Below are 20,858 nucleotides of genomic sequence, written 5' to 3'. Positions count from 1 at the left end.
ATGTTCTGGAAACAGGGAGAGGCTCAATATTTCAGAGAAAAGAAAAAAGAACTTGATGAGGAGAAGAGAGAAATCAAGCAAATCAGTCTGACACATTTTGGGCAAGGAACTGAAGGATGGGTGGAGCCAGGTATAGCTTTAGGCCCAGAGGGGCAGCTATCTGGAGGAGGGGAGGCTACCTGGAGGAGGGGAGGCTACCTGGAGGAGGGGAGACTACCTGCAGGAGGGGAGGCTACCTGCAGGAGGGGAGGCTACCTGTAGGAGGGGAGGCTGGAGGAGGAGAGGAGGCTACCTGCAGGAGGGGAGGCTGGAGGAGGAGAGGAAGCTACCTGAGGCTACCTGCAGGAGGGGAGGCTGGAGGAGGAGGGGAAGCTACCTGCAGGAGGGGAGGCTGGAGGAGGGGAGGCTACCTGTAGGAGGGGAGGCTGGAGGAGGAGGGGAGGCTAACTGCAGGTGGGGAGGCTACCTGTATGAGGGGAGGCTGCAGGAGGGGAGGAGTGGAAACTAGCGGAGGGCTCAACCCAGGTCAGGTGGGGAAGCAGAGCCTCAGGGGCTGGCTGACCACACAGAGGTGCAGAGAGCCTGTCAGACATGGCCATGCAGAGATGCTGGAACAGCTGGGTGCCTCCCAGCTGAGCCTGAGGACTGAGAGGAGGCCTTCAAATACAAATAGGAACAGGGGCCAAAGGGCCAGAGATGGAGGTGAAGATGAAGCCATCAGAGACAGGAAGAGAGTCAGGAACCCAGAACAAGAGACCATTTCACTTCAGGAGAAAAGACTCGTAAATACACACCTACTTCATTAGAGGTCTTTTCAAACAAAGGGAAATGAGCTGAGGTGTGTAGTAAATTCTAAATACCTCCAGAAATAAACCAACAAAACAGGGGGTTTTGCTCCTGAAAATTTTGCTGATTCTATAGATAAAATCAGTTACTTTCTCTTGAAAATAACAGATATTAAAGGTCATAAAAACACTTTTTCATTACATTTGCTCAGAACCGAGCATTAAAGGGGCTGGAGTTGTGGCTCAGTGGTAGCCCTGCTTACCTAGCATACATGAGGCATTGGGTTCAAGTCTCAGTACCACATACAAATAAATAAAATTAAGGTCCATCAAAACTAAAAAATATTTTAAAAAGAACTGAGCATTAAAGCATTATCTGTTGTTAAGAAGTGCTAAGCTAAAATAGTGAACAACTTAGATGCTCTTCAATAGATGAATGAATAAAGAAACTGTGGTATATATACACAGTGAAATATTACTCTGCATTAAAAGAGAATAAAATCATGGCATTTGCAGGTAAATGGATGGAGTTGGAGAATATTATGCTAAGTGAGTGAAGTAAGCCAATCCCCAAAAAAACAAATGCTGAATGTTTTCTCTGATATGAGGATACTGATCCATAATGCAGGTGAGGGGGAGAATAGGAGGAATGGAGGAACTTTAGATAGGGTAAAGGGGAGGGAAGGGTAGGGATGGGGCTGGGGGAGGGAAAGACAGTGGAATCACCATCATTACCCCAAGTACTTGTATGAAGACATGAGTGGTGTGACTGTACAACCAGAGACATGAAAAATTGTGCTCTATATGTATACTATGAATTGAAATGCATTCTGCTGTCATGTATAACAAACTAGAATAAATAAATAAATTTTTTTTAAAAAAAGAAGTGCTGAGCTAATTCCCTTCATCTTAAGGTGTACAAATGGCCTCAGAGGGTGTGGCTCCACATCCTGGGATACTCAGCAGGGGACCTGGGTTCTGGAGAGGGAAAAGCTGCAGGAAATGGCTGCTGCAATTTCCTCAAGAGGAAGACTAAAGACAGCAGGGTCGCAGGGACGAGCTCTAATTCTAGCACCCAGAGCTGCAGATGGGCTGACTGCATCTGGGCATCAGGAGGGTCTGCTGAAACTTGAGTGTGGGATGAGCAGATGGACCCTGCAAGGCTTCCTCCAACCTTGGTTCCACTGCATTCTGAAGTCTAAGTGATGAGGGTGACCTCTTCTAACAGCATTAAGTGAAGTAAGCCACAGTCAGATAGTCAAGATTCATATGTTTTCTCTCATACATGGAAGCTGTATGAGAGGGTTTAGCTGTGTGTGTTTAAAATAAAATGCCACTGGCCATCCCACAAAACCTGGTGTAAGACCCTCTCCACATTCAGCTGTATGGGGATGAGCCCATTTCTCGGATACCACGTGCTAGCTGAACAGCAAACATCCACATCACTACTTTCCCCCAAGGAAAAGAGTTTGAGATACACACCAAATCTTGTTGTACGCTTCTAGGCATTCTGGCTTAACGTTGTGAACTGAAACAAAAGAAAATCAGTGATAAACTTACGAACAAACATACACATACAAACAAAAGTCAGCTGCGGAGACAGCGAAACTGCCACTCACACTGTAGTTTGTACAGGCTGCTGGTTTCCTTTTTAGCCAGGAGGTTAGAGTGAGCATCTTTTCTGGGATCAACTTTCCGTACAAACAAGGATTTCAACCAACTGTCTTCTCGAGGTCTGTTGTTAGAAGAGGTCAATTTCCTGTGGAACAAAAAACACACCCATCTGAGTCTAATTGGAAATATGAAGACCTCAGTGTCTTCAGGTAGCTTCGCCTAGGATGGCTTCCAGGCACAGGCACTGAACGCAGGTGCCACAGAACATGTGCTCTCCATCTTGCTAGCGCACACTGAGCGAGGAGAGACATGCAGAGGTTAACTCTCCGTACTCCAAACAGTTCCCATGTTTACTTAGCACTCTGTGCTTCACATTTCCCTCTCCTCCAAAGCAATTCTCTTTTTCTTATTTACTTGTTTTTTTGGTACCAGGGATTGAATTTTGGGGCACTTTACCACGGAGCCACATCACTAGCTCTTTTTATTGATTTTGAGACAGGCTCTTGCTAAGTTGCTAAGGGTTTCACTATGTTGCTCAGGCTGACCTCAAATTTGACATCCTCTTGCCTCAGCCTCCTGAGTTGCCAGGATTACAGGCATTTACCACCATGCCCAGATCTTTTTAATTGATGCATTATAATTATACCTAACAGATACATTGTGATATATTTGCACATGCACACAAAATAATCTTGGGCAATCACATTCCCCAGTACCTCCTCTCCCCGGCTCCGGTCCACTTCCTTCATCCTACTTGTCTCTTTTCTAATTTCACCAGATAAATCCCCCTCTTTGTTTTTTCCTTTTGTCTTTAGCTTCCATGTATGAGAGAAAACATATGAATCTTGACTATCTGACTGTGGCTTACTTCACTTAATGTAATACTCTCAAGGTCCATCCATCTTCCTAAATGGCATAATTTCATTCTTCTTTATGGCTGAGTAAAACTCCACTGAGTATGTACGCCACAATTTCTTTATCCATTCACCTGCTGACGGACACCTATGCTGGTTCCATAACTTGGCTATTGTGAGCTGCGCTGTCAAAGCCATTTTGACATAGAACACACATAAAGAAACCTAGAGCAGTCAGTCTGTAGACATGAGTGGAGGGTGGTGCTGGGCGGGGAGGGCGGGGTCACTGCTGGAGGGACACAGAGTTTCACTGTGGGAAGAGGAAGCATTCAGAGGATGGATGTGGTGATGTGTCCACAAAGGGAATGCTCTTACGGTCACTGGGCTGTGTGCTTAGAAATGGCGAGAGTGACAAACACTGTGTTTTGGTAGGTTTTGTCTCACCACCATTTATAAAGGCATCTGGCCAGGAAATGGCAGACATGGCTGTGAGACACTGAACCTGATCCACAACACTGAACTGCACCTGTAGAAAAGCTAGGCGGGGGGCCTACAGTGGCAGAGTGCCTACCTAGCATGCAGTAGACCCTGGGGTTGATCCCCAGCACCCCGAGAAGTAAATAAGTACCCAAGTAAATCTGGCTAAACTACGAACTATACTTTCATCTTGAATTTTCTAGTGCATGTCTAACTCCACAGGCCCACCAGTGAGAACACAGATCTGTCTAACCTCAAGTGCAGGGTGAATTATTTACATTGAAACAGAAACTCCATGTAACCTTTGGCCCAATAATTATACCTGAAGCTGCATTCTATAGGTAGCTGGAAGTGCATGAAGTTGGACACACAGAGCGTTCATTACACCTGTGATCTCAGTAGCTCAGGAGGCTGAGGCAGGAGGACTGCAAGTTCAAAGCCAGCCTCAGAACTTACCAAGGCCCTAAGCAACTTAGTGAGACCCTGTCTCAAAGTAAAAAAATAAAAAGGCTGGGTATATGACTCAGTGGTTAAGCAACCCTGGGTTCAATTCCTAATATCAAAAAAAAAAAAAAAAAAAAAAGAAAGAAAGAAAAAGAAAAGCAAGAAATCAGAACCTAGTGGAGACTCATCCTCTTCCAAACTTCACATAACCAGCATCAAAGGACAAACTGTGCCCCTCCACTGACTTCATTTTTGTTCAGATTTACAGTTCTATGAGTTTTGGCAAATGCAGTCACCTATGCCATACAGTTCAGACAAGGAACATTTCCTCACTCCTCTCATGACTGACCCCTTCCCCTCTAGCAACTAAATGCTGCCCAGAGCCCTGCCTCTCTAGAGGCCTCTCACTCCCAACAGGCTTCTGAATCTGCCCTTCTTCCTGCACTCTCTCCCCTCTTCTTCTGAGGGCATGCTGGGGATCCTGCTAAGCAAGGGCTCTCCTTTAAGCAATGAGCCCGGCCTTCCGCATGGTCCCCTTGGGACTGAGACCATCTCCTCTGGCTAGAGTCTTTATGGCATACTCTAGAATTCTGATTTTTGATGGACTCTTCTGCCCCTTCCTACATCATACTAGGTGCAGAAATGTTCTGGGGTGCCAAGTGGCCACCATAAATAGTCCTTAGTGCTTCAAAGCGAGGTGGGATGCTGACGGCCAGTACAACCCTGTTCTGTGGGATCTCTGTAGGTACTAGATGATTTCCAAGACTCTTACTAATCTGCTTAGCAAACTTACCAATAGGCAGAGTAAGAGGAAGAGTTAACTCCAGATATTAAGGAAAGTACTAAGAGTTCAAATAGGGACAAGAAAAGCTCTTGGAGGAGTACATTCTCCACTGTTTCAGGAGATGAACATCTGAGTTTGATTCCTATTCTTACCCAGCACTGGTATTTTGGAAATAACAGTACTCTAAACTTCACAGGCTATTGGCAGCCTTTTTCTTTTTGGCTTAAAATTCAACTAGCTGTTGTATGTTTTTTATAAATAATGATCAAGAACAAAAAAAGCATTTTTTTTCACTTCCCCCAAAGCAGCCAACTCACACTAAACAAGTGAAATGATAAGCTAATGCCAGTGCAGGCGACCTTTCTGACAAGATGTTGGCAAAAGTTGTCCTATTGCACCTGTGGAGGAAATCTGAGGCCTTCCTTCTGCCTTTACTGGAGGTCCCAGGCTCAGACTTAGGAAGTGTTGATGCGGATGGCTGGAGAAGAGAGGCTCGGCTCCGTGTTCACGACTGGTCTTAGTGTGTGTGTGCCTAGAGAATGTGCTAAAGTACTTGGGGACAGCACCTGACATGTGCAAAGCCTCTTAAAAGTTAAGTTTCTAACACTATTTTTCAATAGAACTTTTCTAAAATTAAAACTATTAGTTCTTGAGTAAAAACCAACATCATCCAGTATTTGTTTGTTTCTTTTTTTTTTTTTTTGGTGCTGAGGATTGAACCCAGGAACTCATGCATGCCAGGCAAGCACTCTACCACTGAGCCACATCCCTGGCCCTGTTTCTGCTTTCAGTTCATTCTTTGATTATAAAAAATAAACTCATCCAGAAAAAGGCAATTTTCCAAATGAATCACAGTAAAATTTATTTCAATAAAAATAAAAACAGGGGCTTGGGTTGTGGCTCAGTGGTAGAGCACTTGCCTACCATGTGTAAGGGACTGGGTTCTATCCTCAGCACCACATAAAATAAATAAAGGTACTATGTCCAACTACAACTAAAAAAATAAAAATAAAAATAAAAAATAAATAAAAACATTTTGTTAATTTGTTTCACGTGTTTCCAATATACCACATTTTGGGATATTTATTTAGTAATACCATGAAGCACAATGGCAAGCATATAGAATTGGTGACAAAGTAGAAAGTGTCAAGGTCTGTTTATGGAATTCTGTGTTTCTTGTGTTTTATTTGAGATTTAAATTCATTTAAACAAAGGTTGTATTAAAAATCTTTTCGTGGGGAGGACAAGTGGTCCATACCTGTAACCCCAGAGACTCAGAAGGCCGAGGCTAGAGGATCACAAGTTCAAAGCCACCCTTAGCAACTTGGCAAGGCCCTAAGCAACTTAATGAGACCCTGTCTCAAAATAGAAAATAAAAAGGGTTGGGGATGTGGCTCAGTGGTAAGCCCCCCTGGGTTCTGGTACAGCACCAGTACCCCCCAAATTGGTTACGGCTGTGGCTGTGGCTCAGTGGTAGAGCACTGGGTTCCACACTGGTCTCAAGAGAATTTTTACTCTTACTCCTTTGAGCCTGAAATGGGTGTGGTCTTGCCAATTCCTGGGATGTCCTCAAGTCATCTTTGCTATTGTCTCTGGTAAAGCTTTTAGTGTTTCTTCAATGGCCATAAGGTCTTTAGCAACACAACTTCCTTAACCCCAGTTTTACTGTTTTCTGGTCAAACCTCAAGATGTTCAAATCTTTCTGCCTTGCTTTCTGCTCCCAATTATCACAATAAACTTCGTTAAAAGCTGATAGCAGGGACTGAGGATGTGGCTCAAGTGATAGTGTGCTCGCCTGGCATGCGCAGGATGATGGGTTCGATCCTCAGCACCACATAAAAATAAAATAAAGATGTTGTGTCCACCAAAAACTAAAAAATAAATATTAAAAAATTCTCTCTCTCTAAAAATAAATAAATAAAAGCTGATAGCAATACTCATGCCACAGCCTGAATGTTATGCTGCATAGAAATTTCTTCTGCCAGATTATGAAGTCCATCCCTTTTAAATTCAGCCTCATAGAAAGCCTCAGGACACGGGCAAAATGCAGACAACTTCTTAGTCAGAATGTAACACAAATGGCCTCTAGTCCCATTTCCAATAGATCCTTCCCCTCTAAAACCTCTTGAGCCCTGTCTTTACTATACACAGTCCTCTAGGCATTCTGGCCTTGTGAACTCCCACCAGAATAGCTCGTTATGGTCCACTTACAATATTCTAAAGCTTTTCCAGCTTCCACTGCTAAATTTTCCAAAATTCTGCTCACAAATTACAAAAGCTCCAAAAGCTTCTGAACCCATATGGTCAGGTTGCAATGGCAAAACCAGACCTGGTTGTGAAATGAAATTATAAAAACTTTATGGTAGGGCTGGGGGGTGTAACTTAGTGGGTAGTGCTTGCCTAGCACATATGAGGCTTGTCTAGCACTGGGTTCAATCCTCAGCATCATATAAAAATAAATAAGTAAAATACAGTTATTGTGTCCATCTACAACTAAATAAAAAAAATTAAAGTTATGGTAAGAAACCAATGCATGGTGAAAGAGTCAGTTCCCCTCCCCTTTCTCAAGAAAGCCTAATTAACCCTGGGTTCCTACTTTTTGGGTTGTAAATAACTGCCCCTGGAGTCTGACTACTCCCTCTTGAAATGTAACAGCTGACTGTGAAAAGAGGTTTCTTTTCACCTGTTTCTGTGAACTGCTTTATGTCAGAGACCCTGCACAAGGCCTTCAGCCTCATACATTAGGATTCTTTTTTTTTTTTTAAGAGGAAAAAAAAAACCCCAATGATAGGATGGATCTAAGATGACACCAAATTACCAATATATGTTGTAAGAAACCGTGGATCAGCACTCAGAATTTGGAGTTTTGTTTCCCTCTGGGCCCACCATATAGACTAAAGTTTGGAGCTCTCCTCTTTCTGAGTGCTGCTTGCTTCTGCTCAATTGGTCTGTTTCCTGCTACAGGGTTAGTCACAGCAACAACCCCATTCTCAGTACCAAATTCTGTTTTAGTCAGTTTTTTTGCTGCTGTGACCAAAAGACCTGACAAGAAAAGTTTTTTTAAAAGATATTTTTTAGGTTTTTAGGTGGACACAATATATTTTATATTCATGTGGTGCTGAGGATCGAACCTAGTACCTCACGCATGCTAGGCGAGCGCTCTACCACTAAGCCACAACCCTATCCCCGTGACAAGAACAGTTTTGAGGAGGAAAAGTTTATTTGGAGGCTGACAGTTTCAGAGATCTCAGTCCGTAGGCAGCTGACTCCATTCCTTGGGGCCTGAGGTGAGGCAGAACATCATGGTAGAAGGATGTGGCAGAGGAAAGCAGCTGGGGACAGGTCATCAGGAAGCAGAGAGAAAGATTCCCTTCACCACAGACAAAGGCATACCCTCAATGACCCACCCCCTCCAGCCACTACCTGCTCACAGTTACCACCCAGTTAATCCCCATCAGGGAATTAATGCATTGACTAGGTTAAGGCTCTCCTAACCAGTCAGCCTACCTCTAGACCTTCTTGTGTTGTCTAACACATAGCTTTTGTGGGACATCTCATATCTAAACCACTACAGGGATTAAACCCAAGGGTGCTGTGCACTGAGCTACAGCCCCTTTTAAAAAGTGTTTTAGAGAGAGACTACCTCAGTTACCTTGGCCTCAAACTTGCAACCCTCCTGCTTTAGCCTCCCAAGTAGTTAAGCCACAGTGATAATTGTTTTTAATGTATTCTAGGAATGCATAGATAAGCATTTATTATCTGTGTACATACTGACATCTAATTTTTATGGCCTTTAATACTTTATAAGTGAGCATAATAAATAATTATTGGGAGCTGGGGTTGTGGCTCAGTGGTAGAGTTGTTTGCCTAGCACGCGTGAGGCACTGGGTTTGATCCTCAGCACCACATATAAATAAATAAATGTCCATTAACAACTAATTAAAAATGTTTAAAAAAAGAGATTTATTGGCAGGCTAAATAGGGCTGGAAAAAAGTTCAGTGAAATTTTCATCCTCTTTAGAACTCAACAAGATTAAAAGTTAACAAATATATACTTCTTACTGGGGACTGAATTATGTATTTTGTCTATATCATCTCCTTGGTCCTTAAAACACTCTAGTGAGGTGGATACTGCATTTTAAAACTGGCTCAGAGAGGCACAACAACCTGAGCCAAATAAAAATAGGAATTCAGCTATTACTATAAAGCTCAAAATGTTCTTGCTCCTCAGGGACTGCTCCCAATTAGAAACCTCCTCAGCTGAGCAAAAATCAGCAGATGGTGTTTGTTGCCATATTTTAGTAAAAGGGATTCACCTTAGGATGGATAAAATGAGGTAAGGGATGTGGAAATATTTCACAAATGAAAGAGAGAGCAGGGAATGAGACTAAGAAATAGTCAAGCGGCAAACAAGAATCTCTGATGCAAATGTTTGTGAGCCTGAGCGGCAACTACTTTGGCAAATTAAAACATTCTGGCACAATCTCACCCTCAACTGACTGTCACACTTTGAATTTTCTGAAGGTCAGGTGCCTAATGCTGCCTGATGTGCCCAGTCCATCCAGCTGTCTAGGCCAAACCCTAGAAGGAGGAAGCAGCAGCTATGCCAGTGACTGCCAGGCAAGGCCTAGGTTCTCTGTGACAGTGACAATTGCCAAGGTCACATGTTGGGTGGCACTTTACAGAGGGCAGCGGGAAGCACATTCTGCAGAACACCAGAGTTCAGATGGAAGTGACCCATGGGCCAGGCTCTGTGAATGTCAGGTTGGACCAGATGAGCCTGCTCAATGTCAGGGCCAGAGCGATCTCAGGCACTACATACAGACACGTGGTGGGAGCTGAAGGAGACAAGGCACTGGCTGGACTCAGGAGCCCGAGGGACTTCAGCAGAGACATCCCAGCCATCTTGGAGGGCAGGCAAGATAGGTGGATGAGGAAGGCGATGATTCTAAAGGGAGCAATGTGCACAAGGGCATGGGGTCTTAGAGCTAAAAGGCATGTTTCTGGACCAGCAAAGAGCTCAATAAGGCAGAAAAACAGAGCAGGAGGATGGAGAGGGGTGACAAGAGGACAAAAGGGATGGATGGTGAGGCTCTGTGCACCAGGACCATCAGCTGGGTTTTCTCCTGAACATGGTGCTATGCTGGAAAGTTTTCAAAAAAGTATAAGCAGCAGCCTGGCAGTGGTGTGGCGGACAACAGTAGTGATGAAAGCAGGGCTTGTGGTTCCTGGGCTCCCCACTGGTGGCCATGCCCAGCAGCACCAGCTCAAAAGAGGTATTCAACATACACGCACTGGATGGACCCAGAGGTGGCCCAGGGTCAAGATGATGGCAGTAGGGATGAAGGGAAAGAGCACATTCAAAAGACATGTCCAAGGTCAAAAGACTGAGTCAGGTCCTGGTCAGGAGTGCAGGGCAAATCGGGGAAGAGAAGTCCATTTGCATGTAGACCTCAGGCTGGGAAGCAGTACACCCTGGGCCTCACTCACCTGACCCTCAAACACTCACTGCACATGTGCTGGCACTGGCTGGGCCCACAGGTGGCTGAAAACCCAGCCTGGCTCCACAAAACGCAGTGTGCTGTTGGGAGGAGACAAACACGATCCCTGTGGGAGAGAGGCCCTGGTCCAGACACAGGTACGAGTGTGGGGATCACGCAGGTGGAACCTGGTTACCTGAGGCAGCACTCGTTAAGTGCAAACCTGAAAGGGGAAGAGCAGTCCCTCAGGGGGACTTCCAGAGAGGAAGGACACTAGGAAAAACCAGAGCCTGTGGAAGCCAGGAGCAAGCAAGTGCTGTGGCTGGGGAAGCACCAGCCAGAGCTGGAGCAGGCTCAAGGGCCTGTCCAGGGTCCTGCATCAAGACAGCACCTGCTGCCCCATCTGCCCCCACCCCAGTGAATCCGACAGAGGTGGAAGAACTTCTAACACAGAGAAGTTGAAGTAAAATAACCTGTGCCCCACCTCTAGAACAATTAACATGCTACCTTTTCTGTTTTGCAGTACTGCTGCATCCCTAGCATGCCACATTTTAAATTTTTCTCTGTATTTCTTCTCCCAGATTGTTGTTTAAAAATATGTGATAACTAGCACATATTAAGTATATAAAATAATGGGCTTCCATGTGGCATTTTCTTACATGCACGTCACCCATGCTGACTATATCCACCCTATTACCCTCTTATCTCTTTGTCTCCTCTCTGTTCTACATTTTTGAAAAAATTTTTACAGAACTATTTGAAAATAATGTAGACATAATACTTCACCTCTAAATACTGCAGTGTGTATCTCCTAAGAACAAAGAAATCCACAATGCTATCTAAGAAAGATAATTCCATAATATCTAGTATCTATTCCCTACTTAAAATGTCCCTAATTGTTCCCTAAATGTCTTTTATGCTTTTCTTGGCAGGGGTGATGGAGGAAAAATGGAAGAAGGATTAGGATACAGTCAAGATTTATATAATAGAGACCTTTATAATAATTAAAAAAAAAAAAAGAGTCAGGTGTGGTGATGCATACCTGTGATCCCAGTGACTCAGGAGGCTGAAGCAGGAGGATCAAGTTTGATGCTAGACTGGGCAGCTTAGTTAGGCCTTGTCTCAAAATAAAATATAACAAGTGTTTGGAGGCCAGGCAGGGTAGCCCATGCCTGTAATCTCAGCAACTCGGGAGGCTGAGGCAGGAGGATTATGAGTTCAAACCCAGCCTCAGCAACTTAGCTAGATCCTAAGCAACTCAGTGAGATCCTGTCTCTAATAAAATATAAAACAGGGCAGGGGATGTAGCACAGTAGTAAAGCACTCCTGGATTTAATTTTCAATGCCCCAAACTGCCCCCCCCCAAAGAATTCTTAGAATTCTTTCTTTTCTTTTCCTCCAGGCCTGGGGTTTGAACCCAGGGCCTCCCATGTGCTAGACAAGTGCTCTACCACTGAGCTAGAGCCCCAGTTTAAATTTTATTTTGAGACAGGGCTCAGGCTGGCCTTGGACTTTCGATCCTCAGCCTTGGAGCAGCTGGGGGTACAGGAATGCTCCACAGGCCCTGTGTCTTAAAATCCTTTGGTTGTGTTCAAGTACACACTTGTCACAGCAATGCACATGGAGTGTTGCTGACAGTCACGCTGAGAGGGTGGAGGGGATGTAGGAGGGAGAGCCAAGGCACACTCCAGGCAGAACTGACATATGTGGAGGAAGAGCAGGGGGGCTTGGGAATACCACCCAGGAGCAGCAGGCTTTATTGGTGGAGTAGGAGTTAAGTTCCAGGTACATAAGCCTTTCCAGCACCTGTGGGACATGAGTGCACGTGTGCAGGAAGCAGCTGGGAATGCTGGGCCTGGTGCTGAGCACAGCTAAGGAACATGTGTTGGCTAAGTCTCCCAGGACAACCTCCTCGCTGAAACTGATCTTCAAGGTCACCCACAACACCCCTGTTGGTAAATTCCATTTTCTTCTGTCATCTTACTTAACCTTCTAGCAGTATTTGGCACAGCAGATGGACTCCCTCCTTGAAATGCCTCCCTCTGGCAGCTGTCAGGCAACAATGACCTGCTTTCTCCCAGTCTCCCTTGCTGCCCCTCTCCTTCATCCAGCCTGAAAATGTTGGCACATACCAGGGCTTACTTCTCAGCCTTTTAACCATCCATATCCACTCTCTTTCAAGTAACCTCATCCATCCCTATGGGTTTTAAATGTACTTTACTATGAAAACTTTTGACCCAATATAAAACAGTATAATGAAACCCATGTGGGGCTGGAGTAGAGTGCCTACCTAGAATGCTCTAGGCCCTGGGTTCAATCCCTAGCACTGCAACAACAACAGAAAGAAACAAAACCTCATCTATCAATAAGTGGCTTCCTATATGCTGGTAACTCCCACATGTTGCCTGCAGCCTAGACATCTCCTCTGAGGAGTCATACAGCCAGCTGGCTATTGGTTTTTCCATCTGGAAAGCATGCAGTCACCTGAAACTTGACAAGATTCTCAACTGTTCCCTTTTCTTCCTCTCTGCAACACCAGCAAGCTCCCCAAAAGCTGTGTGCTCCTTATGCACTGATGTTCCCAACAGCCATCAGTGCCTGGCACAGGGCAGCACTTACATATTTAAGGAACAAATGACTCTAGGTAAATGGCACCAGTATCCTCTCACTTGGACATTAACTTTAATTCTGTCCTCTCTCCAAAATAAGACTACTTTTTAAAGAAATATATCATGTCACACTAAAATCTTATATTTACATACCTCTCAGAATAAAGTCCAAGCCTATAAGGCCTGAGGTTACATGGCCCGTGTTCCTTGCCGCCTCCTCCCTTTACTGCTGATTGAAGCCTTATGGACTTTCCTTGGGTTTCTGACTCCTTCCCACTCAAGTCTTTCTCACACAGGTCTCAGCTCAATGTCACTTTCTTGGCAAGGCCTCACATGAATTTGCACAAGTCTCCCTGGTCTTCTCTCTCTGAACATGCCCTAGCTGTAGTCTGTAGGTTTACCTCCAACGATCCTTCCCAGGTACAGTGGCCCTGGCTATCATGCCAGTTCCACGGGGCTTCACACATCACACAGTGCAACACGCGACTTAGCAAATTAACTGGGTCTAGGTGCAGTCCTGGAAATGCATGCCTTCAGGGAAGGCCGGCCAGAGGCTAGGAACAAGTGGTCACAAAGCATAGGGGAACCTGGGAGGGTCATCAAAGAACCAGCTGGTCATGGCCCAGCACAGCGGGGTGCTGGGCAGACCCGGGTCCAAATCCCCAGTGCACTAGCTCTGTGACCTTGGGCCTGGGGCAAATCTGTGGGGTGCACATCTTCAGTTTCAGCCGCCTCTTTTTCAAAGAACAAAATACAAAATCGATGGGCTCATATCACTGGTGCGGGGGAGGGAAAAAAAAGCAAAAAGCCACAAGGTAGATGCCGATGACGATAAAAATAAGAAGTTGTTATGTGAACCATCCTGGAAACATAAACGTCAGATTTATGCCAGGCCGCACACCATTCCAGGAAGGGCGCTCCCTGGGCCCCGCCGGCAGTGCCTACCCGGTCCGGCCTGCTCTGGGCGCCTCTGCCCGCGGCGCACACCCGCTCCTCCCTTCAGGTCGCTCCCGGCACTCGGCCGACCAGCCACGCAACGCGGGGTCCACCGCCGCGGGACCGGCGCCGAGACGGACAGCTCGGGAGTGCGCGCGCTCCCCGGCGCCCCGACGGACAGCCGCGGCGAACGCGCAGCGCGCGGGTCCCGAGCATAGGAGCGGAGCCGGCCTCCCGGGGCCCGGGCGGCGGGGCCACTCCCGCAGGACCGGCCGCGCCCCGGCTGCCCCCGCCCCGCCGCGAGCGCCGCCGTCACCCCGCGGCCCGCAGGCCTCCTCCTGACCTTGGCGCGGCAGCCCCGCCGCCCCGGGCCCGGCCCCGCCACGGGCCCCACCCCGGCCGCTCCCGGAAGGTCGGCGCCGCTCACCGGAGCCCGCAGGGCGCGGCCCGCAGCAGGCCCCCGGCCCCGGCCGCCGCGCGCGCGCACAGCACTCGCGCCGCCATCTTGCTCGGGAGCCGCCGCCGCCGCCGCCGCGAACCCCCCCCCCCCGTCCCCGCGCCGGGCCCCGCGGTCGCCGCAGTGAGCGCCGCCGCCGCCAGGGGGAGCTGCCGCCGGAGGCCTGGGGGAGCCGCGTGAGGCGGCGGCGGCGCCGGGTATCCGGGCAGCGGCGCGCGCAGCGCGGGCAGAGCCGCAGATGCGGCAGGTGTTCCCCGAAGCTCGGCGCTCCCAGCTTGCTGCGGAGTGAGGCACCGAGGGAACGTTACTGTTGCAAACAGCCACATCCTAATCCAAGCGCCCGGGGACACATGCCTAGCTCCGGTAGTGTAGACCACACTGCCCGTGCATTTTGGCACCAGACGGTGCTGGTCACCGGCAGCCCCGGCGCCCATCCCAAAGCCGTCCCGTCTGGTGGGGACCGGCGTGAATAACTGGATGGAGTGTCAGGTGTTCACACGAAGCAAGGTCGGCACCGAAGGGAGAGCTCCTGGAGGGGCTGGCTAGGCCGCTCCATCCTAGGGGCTCCGTCAGTGGAAGAAGGCAGAGCACTACCGGGGGAAGGAACCTAAGCAACAGGCGCGGGTCTCTGTGGTACTGTATAGGGAAAACTTTATTCGTGGGAAGATAAAAAAGGCACAGATGTAACCACAGCGAACACTTCAACCAAGACAGGAGAGAAGAAAGAGGTGGTCACAAAGCGGAAGAAGCGAGTGACCCGGTAGAGCAGGCCCCAGCTGCCAAAGGGGAGCATTCCAGGGAGGCCAGCCTGGGCCGCTTGGAGATTTGTGCATAGGAACAGTGGAGGCAAAAACTGGGTTTCTTGGCTAAGTTTTCTGAAGCTGCGGCTACTGGGGACCAAGGGGCAAAGCTATGTGATTGGGGCAGAATGTGAGCATAATAATAAGGGAAACAACCATTTGGGGCAGGGATGGGTCCTGTGGGTGGAGGAGGCATCCTAACAATTTACGTGGGGAGAAACACTTGTGTTTGGAGGTCAGTGGGAATAAGTTGAGTGGCCAAGGGAGTTCTCTGCCTCAACTAGCATCGGTTTAGTGAGCTTATGTAGACCCAAAGGGAGGCTTGTCCCAGTCCTGCAGAGTAGGTGTGGATGAGACCATGCCTTCACATACACAATGATAGTTTTTTTTTTCCCCCTTCAGTGCTGGGGACTGAACCCCAGCCTCCTGCTCTAGTAGGAGTTACACCCCAACCCATGAAATTTTTATTTAAATAAAAATACATTCCAGAGTATACATACACCTTTAAAACAGTTTATAGATGGCTTGGACTCTGTCCCAGAACTGATGGTACAGGTGTCCTGTCATCTATTGGGAGACCACTTGGGGAAGCATGAGATGCTCTGCATGAACCCTTTCCAACTAACCAGTGTCTCAAAGCTCTACCTGCAGACACTTAAGATACTGTTTCCTTTGCTCACCTATCTAGGCACTACACCAAGAACTCCATTTTGCAACGTCAGCTATCCAGTTTAGGTCTCAAGATATCAGCTTATCTTTCTCCTTCCGGTGCATTTTCGACACTGGTGCTATTTTAACTTTTATTGAAATGAAACTTTACCATTTTTAGAACTTCAAATAATCCACTGTCATTTAGAGTGTAACTCTTATTTCTCTAGTTCCACTTGTGTTTGAAATGTCCCAATAACTTTCTCCTGCTTTTAGAACCTCTGCTTATGCCTTCTCTCGGAGTTTTACATGCCCTTCCTTCTGCCCCAACGCCCTTTCCACAACCCTCATCTACTACCCCAAAGACTTCAAGATTCACTTCTAGCCAGGTGTGATGGTGCAGACCTATAATCCTTGAACTTGGCTGAGGCAGGAGGATCTCAAATTCAAGGTTGGTCAGCAACTTGGCAAGACCCTGTCTCAAAAAGGACTGGGGATGTAGCTCAGTGGTTAAAGGTCCCTGGGTTCATTGCCAGCACTGCCCACCCCCAAAGACTCTTAACACTGTCTCATTTCTCCAGAGAAAATGTTCTAAACGCTCCCCTAGGACTCAGTGGTAGAGTGCTTGCCGAGCATATGCAAGGTCCTGGGCTCAATCCCTAGCACCTCAAAAAAAAAAAAAAAAACAAAAAACAAAAAAAAACAACAACAGCAGGGCATGGTGATGTATATCTGTAATCCCAGTGACAAGGGAAGCTGAGGAAGGAGGATTGCAAGTTTGAGATCAGCCTCACAACTTAGCGAGGCCCTAAACAACTTAGTGAGAACTTGTCTCAAAAATTAAAAAAGGGGCTAGGGATGTGGCTCAGTGGTAAAGTGACCCTGGGTTCAATCCCTAGTACCAAAACAACAAAACCACCTCTCCCCTAAAAGGTTCTGTTTGCCATGAAGGCATCTATACATGCCTCCCTGCCTTGTTGAGGCCCTATGACTAATGCCTGTGGCCATCACCGAAACCCTGTTATATAACACACATATTAGCTGAGGCTGAAATATATCCCAAGTCTCTTTCTAGGAATCTGAAAACTGAGATACAACTCAGTATTTCCTCAGGTCAGAATCTAAGTTATCCCACTTTATTAACACATTGCCACAAAACCCAGAAACCTCCAACTTAAATACATTAAAAGTCCCACAACTTAATGTTTCACATTTTAAGAACTCATGCCCACTTCATCTAGCCTAGGATATAAACACCACAATGTCTAAAATTTTATTTTCTACATGTCAACATTCTTATTAATACAGCTCAGTCTTTTAAAATTTGACCACAAACATATTGACTGTTTCCCTTGTGAGTTGGTGAAATCAGAGAAAAAAAAATTTAATTTTGAATAGATACCATCAGAGAATATGACTTTATCAGTTTTTATTGAAGGGTTTTCTTCTCTAATAGAGGCTTAGAGAAATTCAAGATTCCTTTGAATGAAAATATAAATAAGAAAAATTGGACACAGTTTGGAATGAAACTGAAATTTTTTTTCCCCATAAAGCAAACATAGATCTTTCCCTTTGGCTCCTTCTTCCACTCCTTCACGGTGATGAAGAAACATCGAGTTCTTCTGGAGTTTTGGGGTAACTGGTTTCCAAACTGATGGGATTCTCCAGGTAGGTGGTTCCCGCACAGGGTTTTCCTGTCACTGGATCTATGACTTTGCCAACCTTGAAAACGATCTCGGCCAGTTCATGTTTCACATGCTTTGTTCGTGGAACAGGTAAAGCTTTGAGAAGCACAATATCCCCAACAGTGCACTGCTGAAGGGCATCGTGAGCAAAGTATGTTTTTCGCTTATTAAAATACTGTTGAGAGAAGGAGAGGAACAAATCAGTGACCAGACAATGCAGTGTAGAATATGAAAAACTAAAACACAGAACAAGCCAGGACTTGGGGACCAGAAGGCAGGATGCTTAAAGACCACTAGTACAGAGACTAGCTGCCTAATTCCTGGAAAGCCAGCATGGATTCTCCAGAGCTGGTCTTGTCCTTGGGTCTCCAGTCCATTCCCTTGCTCTATCCATTGTCATCTCTCCCTGCACTAAACTGTTCTCTCCCTGAAGCCTACAAACATGCTACTCTCTCCACTAGCTGCAAGTCACTGAACCACTTCAAACCATAAAAAGAGGCTCTAAGATGGGAGAGGCAAAGCCTGTTTGTATTTTCCCAGCAACTTGGGAGGCTGAGGCAGAAGGATTAAAGTTCAGCCCAAACTCAGCAACTTAGCAGGATCCTGTTTCAAAAATGAAAAGAAAAAGGCAGGGGGGAGGCTCTAAAGTTATCAAGAGAATAAACATTACCTATTTTTCATAACATCCTAACTGTAGCAAGAATTTCCATTTTATAGAGAGAAAAGCAGGCCGAGAGTCATGAAACATGCACAGTTGACAAGGGTCAGCATTCAAGCCAAGGTCTTCCAAGGCCAATGACCATACCACACACCACTCTTTGGCTCTCTCCTGTGCTTTTGTTCCCAGATAATGAACAGCATTCCTGACTACCTGTGGGCCCAACTTTGAATGCAGAAACCATCCTTGGTACCTGCCCTCCTCTCTGTGTACATCTAACAAGTCCATGACTCTGTTCATTCTTCCTGAAATCTGCTTGTCTCACTGCATGCCTACTGCTCCAGTTTTAGTTCAGATCCATTTCCATCCAAAACTTGTGCAATGGCTTCTACATCCCATTCCCGTACCTCCAGTCCTCATCCCCATTCCTATGTCTCCAAGTCTGTCTTTCATTTAATTAACAGATAAATTCCAAACCACAGAACACCCTTTGCAGTTCAGCTCCAACTGTCTTTGCCATTCATTCACAAGAGTGCCTACTAAGTATCAAGTTCTGGGCTCCATCTCGCCAGGCCACTTGCTGTTGAATGTCACACCTATGGTGGGGAAATGAACTTCTGCAAACTTCAGCAGAAGTTTGGTGAATGACTCCCCCCATATGGTCCTTGGTATAAAAATCTCATGTGAAATTCCGTGTAAATGTCTCTTAATTGAGGATGCTCTCTCAGGGCAATCTGGGAAGAGGGTGCCATTCTCTGCTCCCAAGGTGCTTTACTTATAGACTGACCACAAGTAGTTATACTGTTGAAATTAACTCTGCGCTACTGGATATGAATGACAACCAAGTCATATCCATAGGACAGGGCAGTACCTGGCTTGCGGTGGAGACTCCACACATTCTTCTTACAGGGAAATGTAGAACCCATAAAATGTTGGTGAGCTATGACTGCCATCTAAAACAGATATGCTCCTCACCTTTAACAAGTAGGGATCCAGAACAAGCCTGGTCACCCTCACTTTAGCGGTTTTCTGCATTGCTGTCCCAATCACCTTCCCCACGATCCATTTGGCATGGACCGATGACCGAGCTATTGACATTATGTGGTTCTTATCACCTGAAAGATAAATTTCAAAGTTAACATTCTGGTGGTTGTCTTGACGAACGAGCTACCACGAGAACTTCCCCGGTTCAGAAAAGGCTTTTGTTGCTCGAAACAGACACGCGGAGACATCCCGTCTTTCTTCAAGTCCAGGGGCCCACCTACGGGGCGCGCAAACCAGGGCCGGCGCCACCGGGCCCTCGCTGCCGGCCGCCCCGCTGCCTCTAGGCGGGGCGGGACCCTGACCCGGGGTGCCCGGGCCACGGAGGCCGTCCCCCGACACCCCTAGGGCGGGCTGCCCGCACCCGCCCCAGCAGTTCTCCCACCGCGGGGCAGGTGCGCCGCGCTCACCTCCAGTCCCGCGCACTTCCGAGGGCTGGGGAGTCTCACCGCACGCAAGCCCCGCCCCGGACCACGCTCGCAGGCGGGACCTCTCATTGGTCGGTTCTCCCATTGGCCGGTGCTCTTAGCAAGCGATTCAAGGCAGGGATCCACCCGGTCTCCCTTAAAGGGGCCTGGTCGTGATCGCTAGGGCTGGTAGCGTTCCGTTTACAAGTTCCGGGTGAGCGCTGTGATATGCGCGCGGGAGGTTCCAGCCTTTCCTCTTGTGTTTGGCTTATTCTTCCGGTGGTCGTTGGTGGGGGGGTGTTGGGGGGTGTTGGGGGGTTGGGCAAGGCCTTCCAAATCCAAGGAACTTGATTCTTCCTTTCCCCTTCTCTTTCCAGTACCAGGAATGAACCCAGGCCCTCGTGCTAGGAACCCCTTTAATTTTTTTTCTTTTTTCTTTTCTTTTTTTTCCTTCTTGAGACGAGTTTTCCCTTAGTTATTCAAGCTGGCCTGGAACCTGTGATCTTCCTGCCTCAGCTTCCCAAGTAACTGGGATTACAGGTGTGCACACAGCTTGGCCCCAGAGGGACTCTCATTCATCAAATATTGAAATTTAGGGGTCCCATTGCATAGGAGGTCTTTCTAATGTTCTGTTTGCACAGTAGGGTAGGTTGATGCATTTAATTGCATATGTCAAAATGTTATCAAGACAAAGAAATGGTAAATGTTCGAGATGATGTTATCCTGCTCTGATTATTATGCATTGTATACATAAATTGGATTATCACAGTGTACTTCATAATGTGTGCAATTACTGTCCACTAGAAATAAAAATGTTTATTTTTTTATTTCTCTTAAGCCACGACACAAAGAAAAGACCACCAACTCCAATTTTAAATCAAATTAAACCAAGCTTGAAATTCCGACTGGCCAGGACGTCTCTCCCAAAATCCTTGGGTTAGAAAACAGTCCTCTTGTTCTCTAGGAGCGCAGTTGTATAGCACAAAAAGTTGCAAAAGAGGGGGTGTCTTGAGAACTTACAGATAACAGGATTTTGACAAGCATAATGCAAAGGCAGGTAGTAGGTTAATGGTCTAAATGGTTCAGCACTTAGGGAGTAAATTAGATCCCAACATCAGAATTTATAAGGCGCCAGTAGGGTTTCAGAGAGGGTTATTATCTGGTCAGGGAAAGCCAGGC

At 46.8% G+C, this 20,858-nt stretch overlaps 2 protein-coding genes across 3 annotated transcripts in view; both read right to left on the bottom strand.

The window, feature by feature from the left end:
- Nipsnap2 (nipsnap homolog 2) overlaps window positions 1-14,516 on the bottom strand; it is a 32,023-nt gene extending 17,507 nt beyond the window's left edge. The window contains exons 1-3 of the mRNA XM_058582677.1: window positions 14,411-14,516; window positions 2,405-2,544; window positions 2,268-2,313 (exon numbers count right to left, since the gene is read on the bottom strand). Of these exons, the coding sequence (XP_058438660.1) occupies window positions 2,268-2,313; window positions 2,405-2,544; window positions 14,411-14,487 (263 nt within the window). The 5' untranslated portion in view covers window positions 14,488-14,516. The remainder of the gene's footprint in view (window positions 1-2,267; window positions 2,314-2,404; window positions 2,545-14,410) is intronic.
- A 2,786-nt stretch (window positions 14,517-17,302) lies between these two features.
- On the bottom strand, window positions 17,303-19,805 carry Mrps17 (mitochondrial ribosomal protein S17). 2 transcript variants are annotated; one of them, XM_046454562.2, is made up of 3 exons: window positions 19,683-19,805; window positions 19,207-19,346; window positions 17,303-17,748 (listed from the first exon to the last, which is right to left on the bottom strand). In XM_046454562.2, exons 1-3 carry the CDS (start codon window positions 19,783-19,785, stop codon window positions 17,482-17,484), a joined length of 510 nt encoding a protein of 169 aa, XP_046310518.1. In that variant the 5' UTR covers window positions 19,786-19,805; the 3' UTR covers window positions 17,303-17,481. The 2 variants fall into 2 exon arrangements, with proteins under 2 accessions (XP_046310518.1, XP_046310519.1); XM_046454563.2 differs by lacking the exon at window positions 19,683-19,805 and adding an exon at window positions 19,510-19,660.
- Window positions 19,806-20,858: the final 1,053 nt, after the last annotated feature.

Source organism: Marmota monax, unplaced genomic scaffold, assembly GCF_021218885.2.
Source record: "Marmota monax isolate L192 unplaced genomic scaffold, Marmota_monax_Labrador192_F-V1.1 WCK01_AAM20220418_F8-fsc00086, whole genome shotgun sequence".
Taxonomy (NCBI): Eukaryota; Metazoa; Chordata; class Mammalia; order Rodentia; family Sciuridae; genus Marmota; species Marmota monax.
This window is presented reverse-complemented; position numbering and strand designations above follow the sequence as displayed.

Bases quoted from the DNA above. Each gene is read 5' to 3' on its own strand.
- Mrps17 (XM_046454562.2), bottom strand. From the start codon at position 19,785: ATGGGAGAACCGACCAATGAGAGGTCCCGCCTGCGAGCGTGGTCCGGG. The intron at 19,347-19,682 runs GTGAGCGCGGCG...TTTATCTTTCAG, and splicing joins GGAAGTGCGCGGGACTGGAG to GTGATAAGAACCACATAATG. The intron at 17,749-19,206 runs GTGAGGAGCATA...TTCTCTCAACAG, and splicing joins TGGATCCCTACTTGTTAAAG to TATTTTAATAAGCGAAAAAC.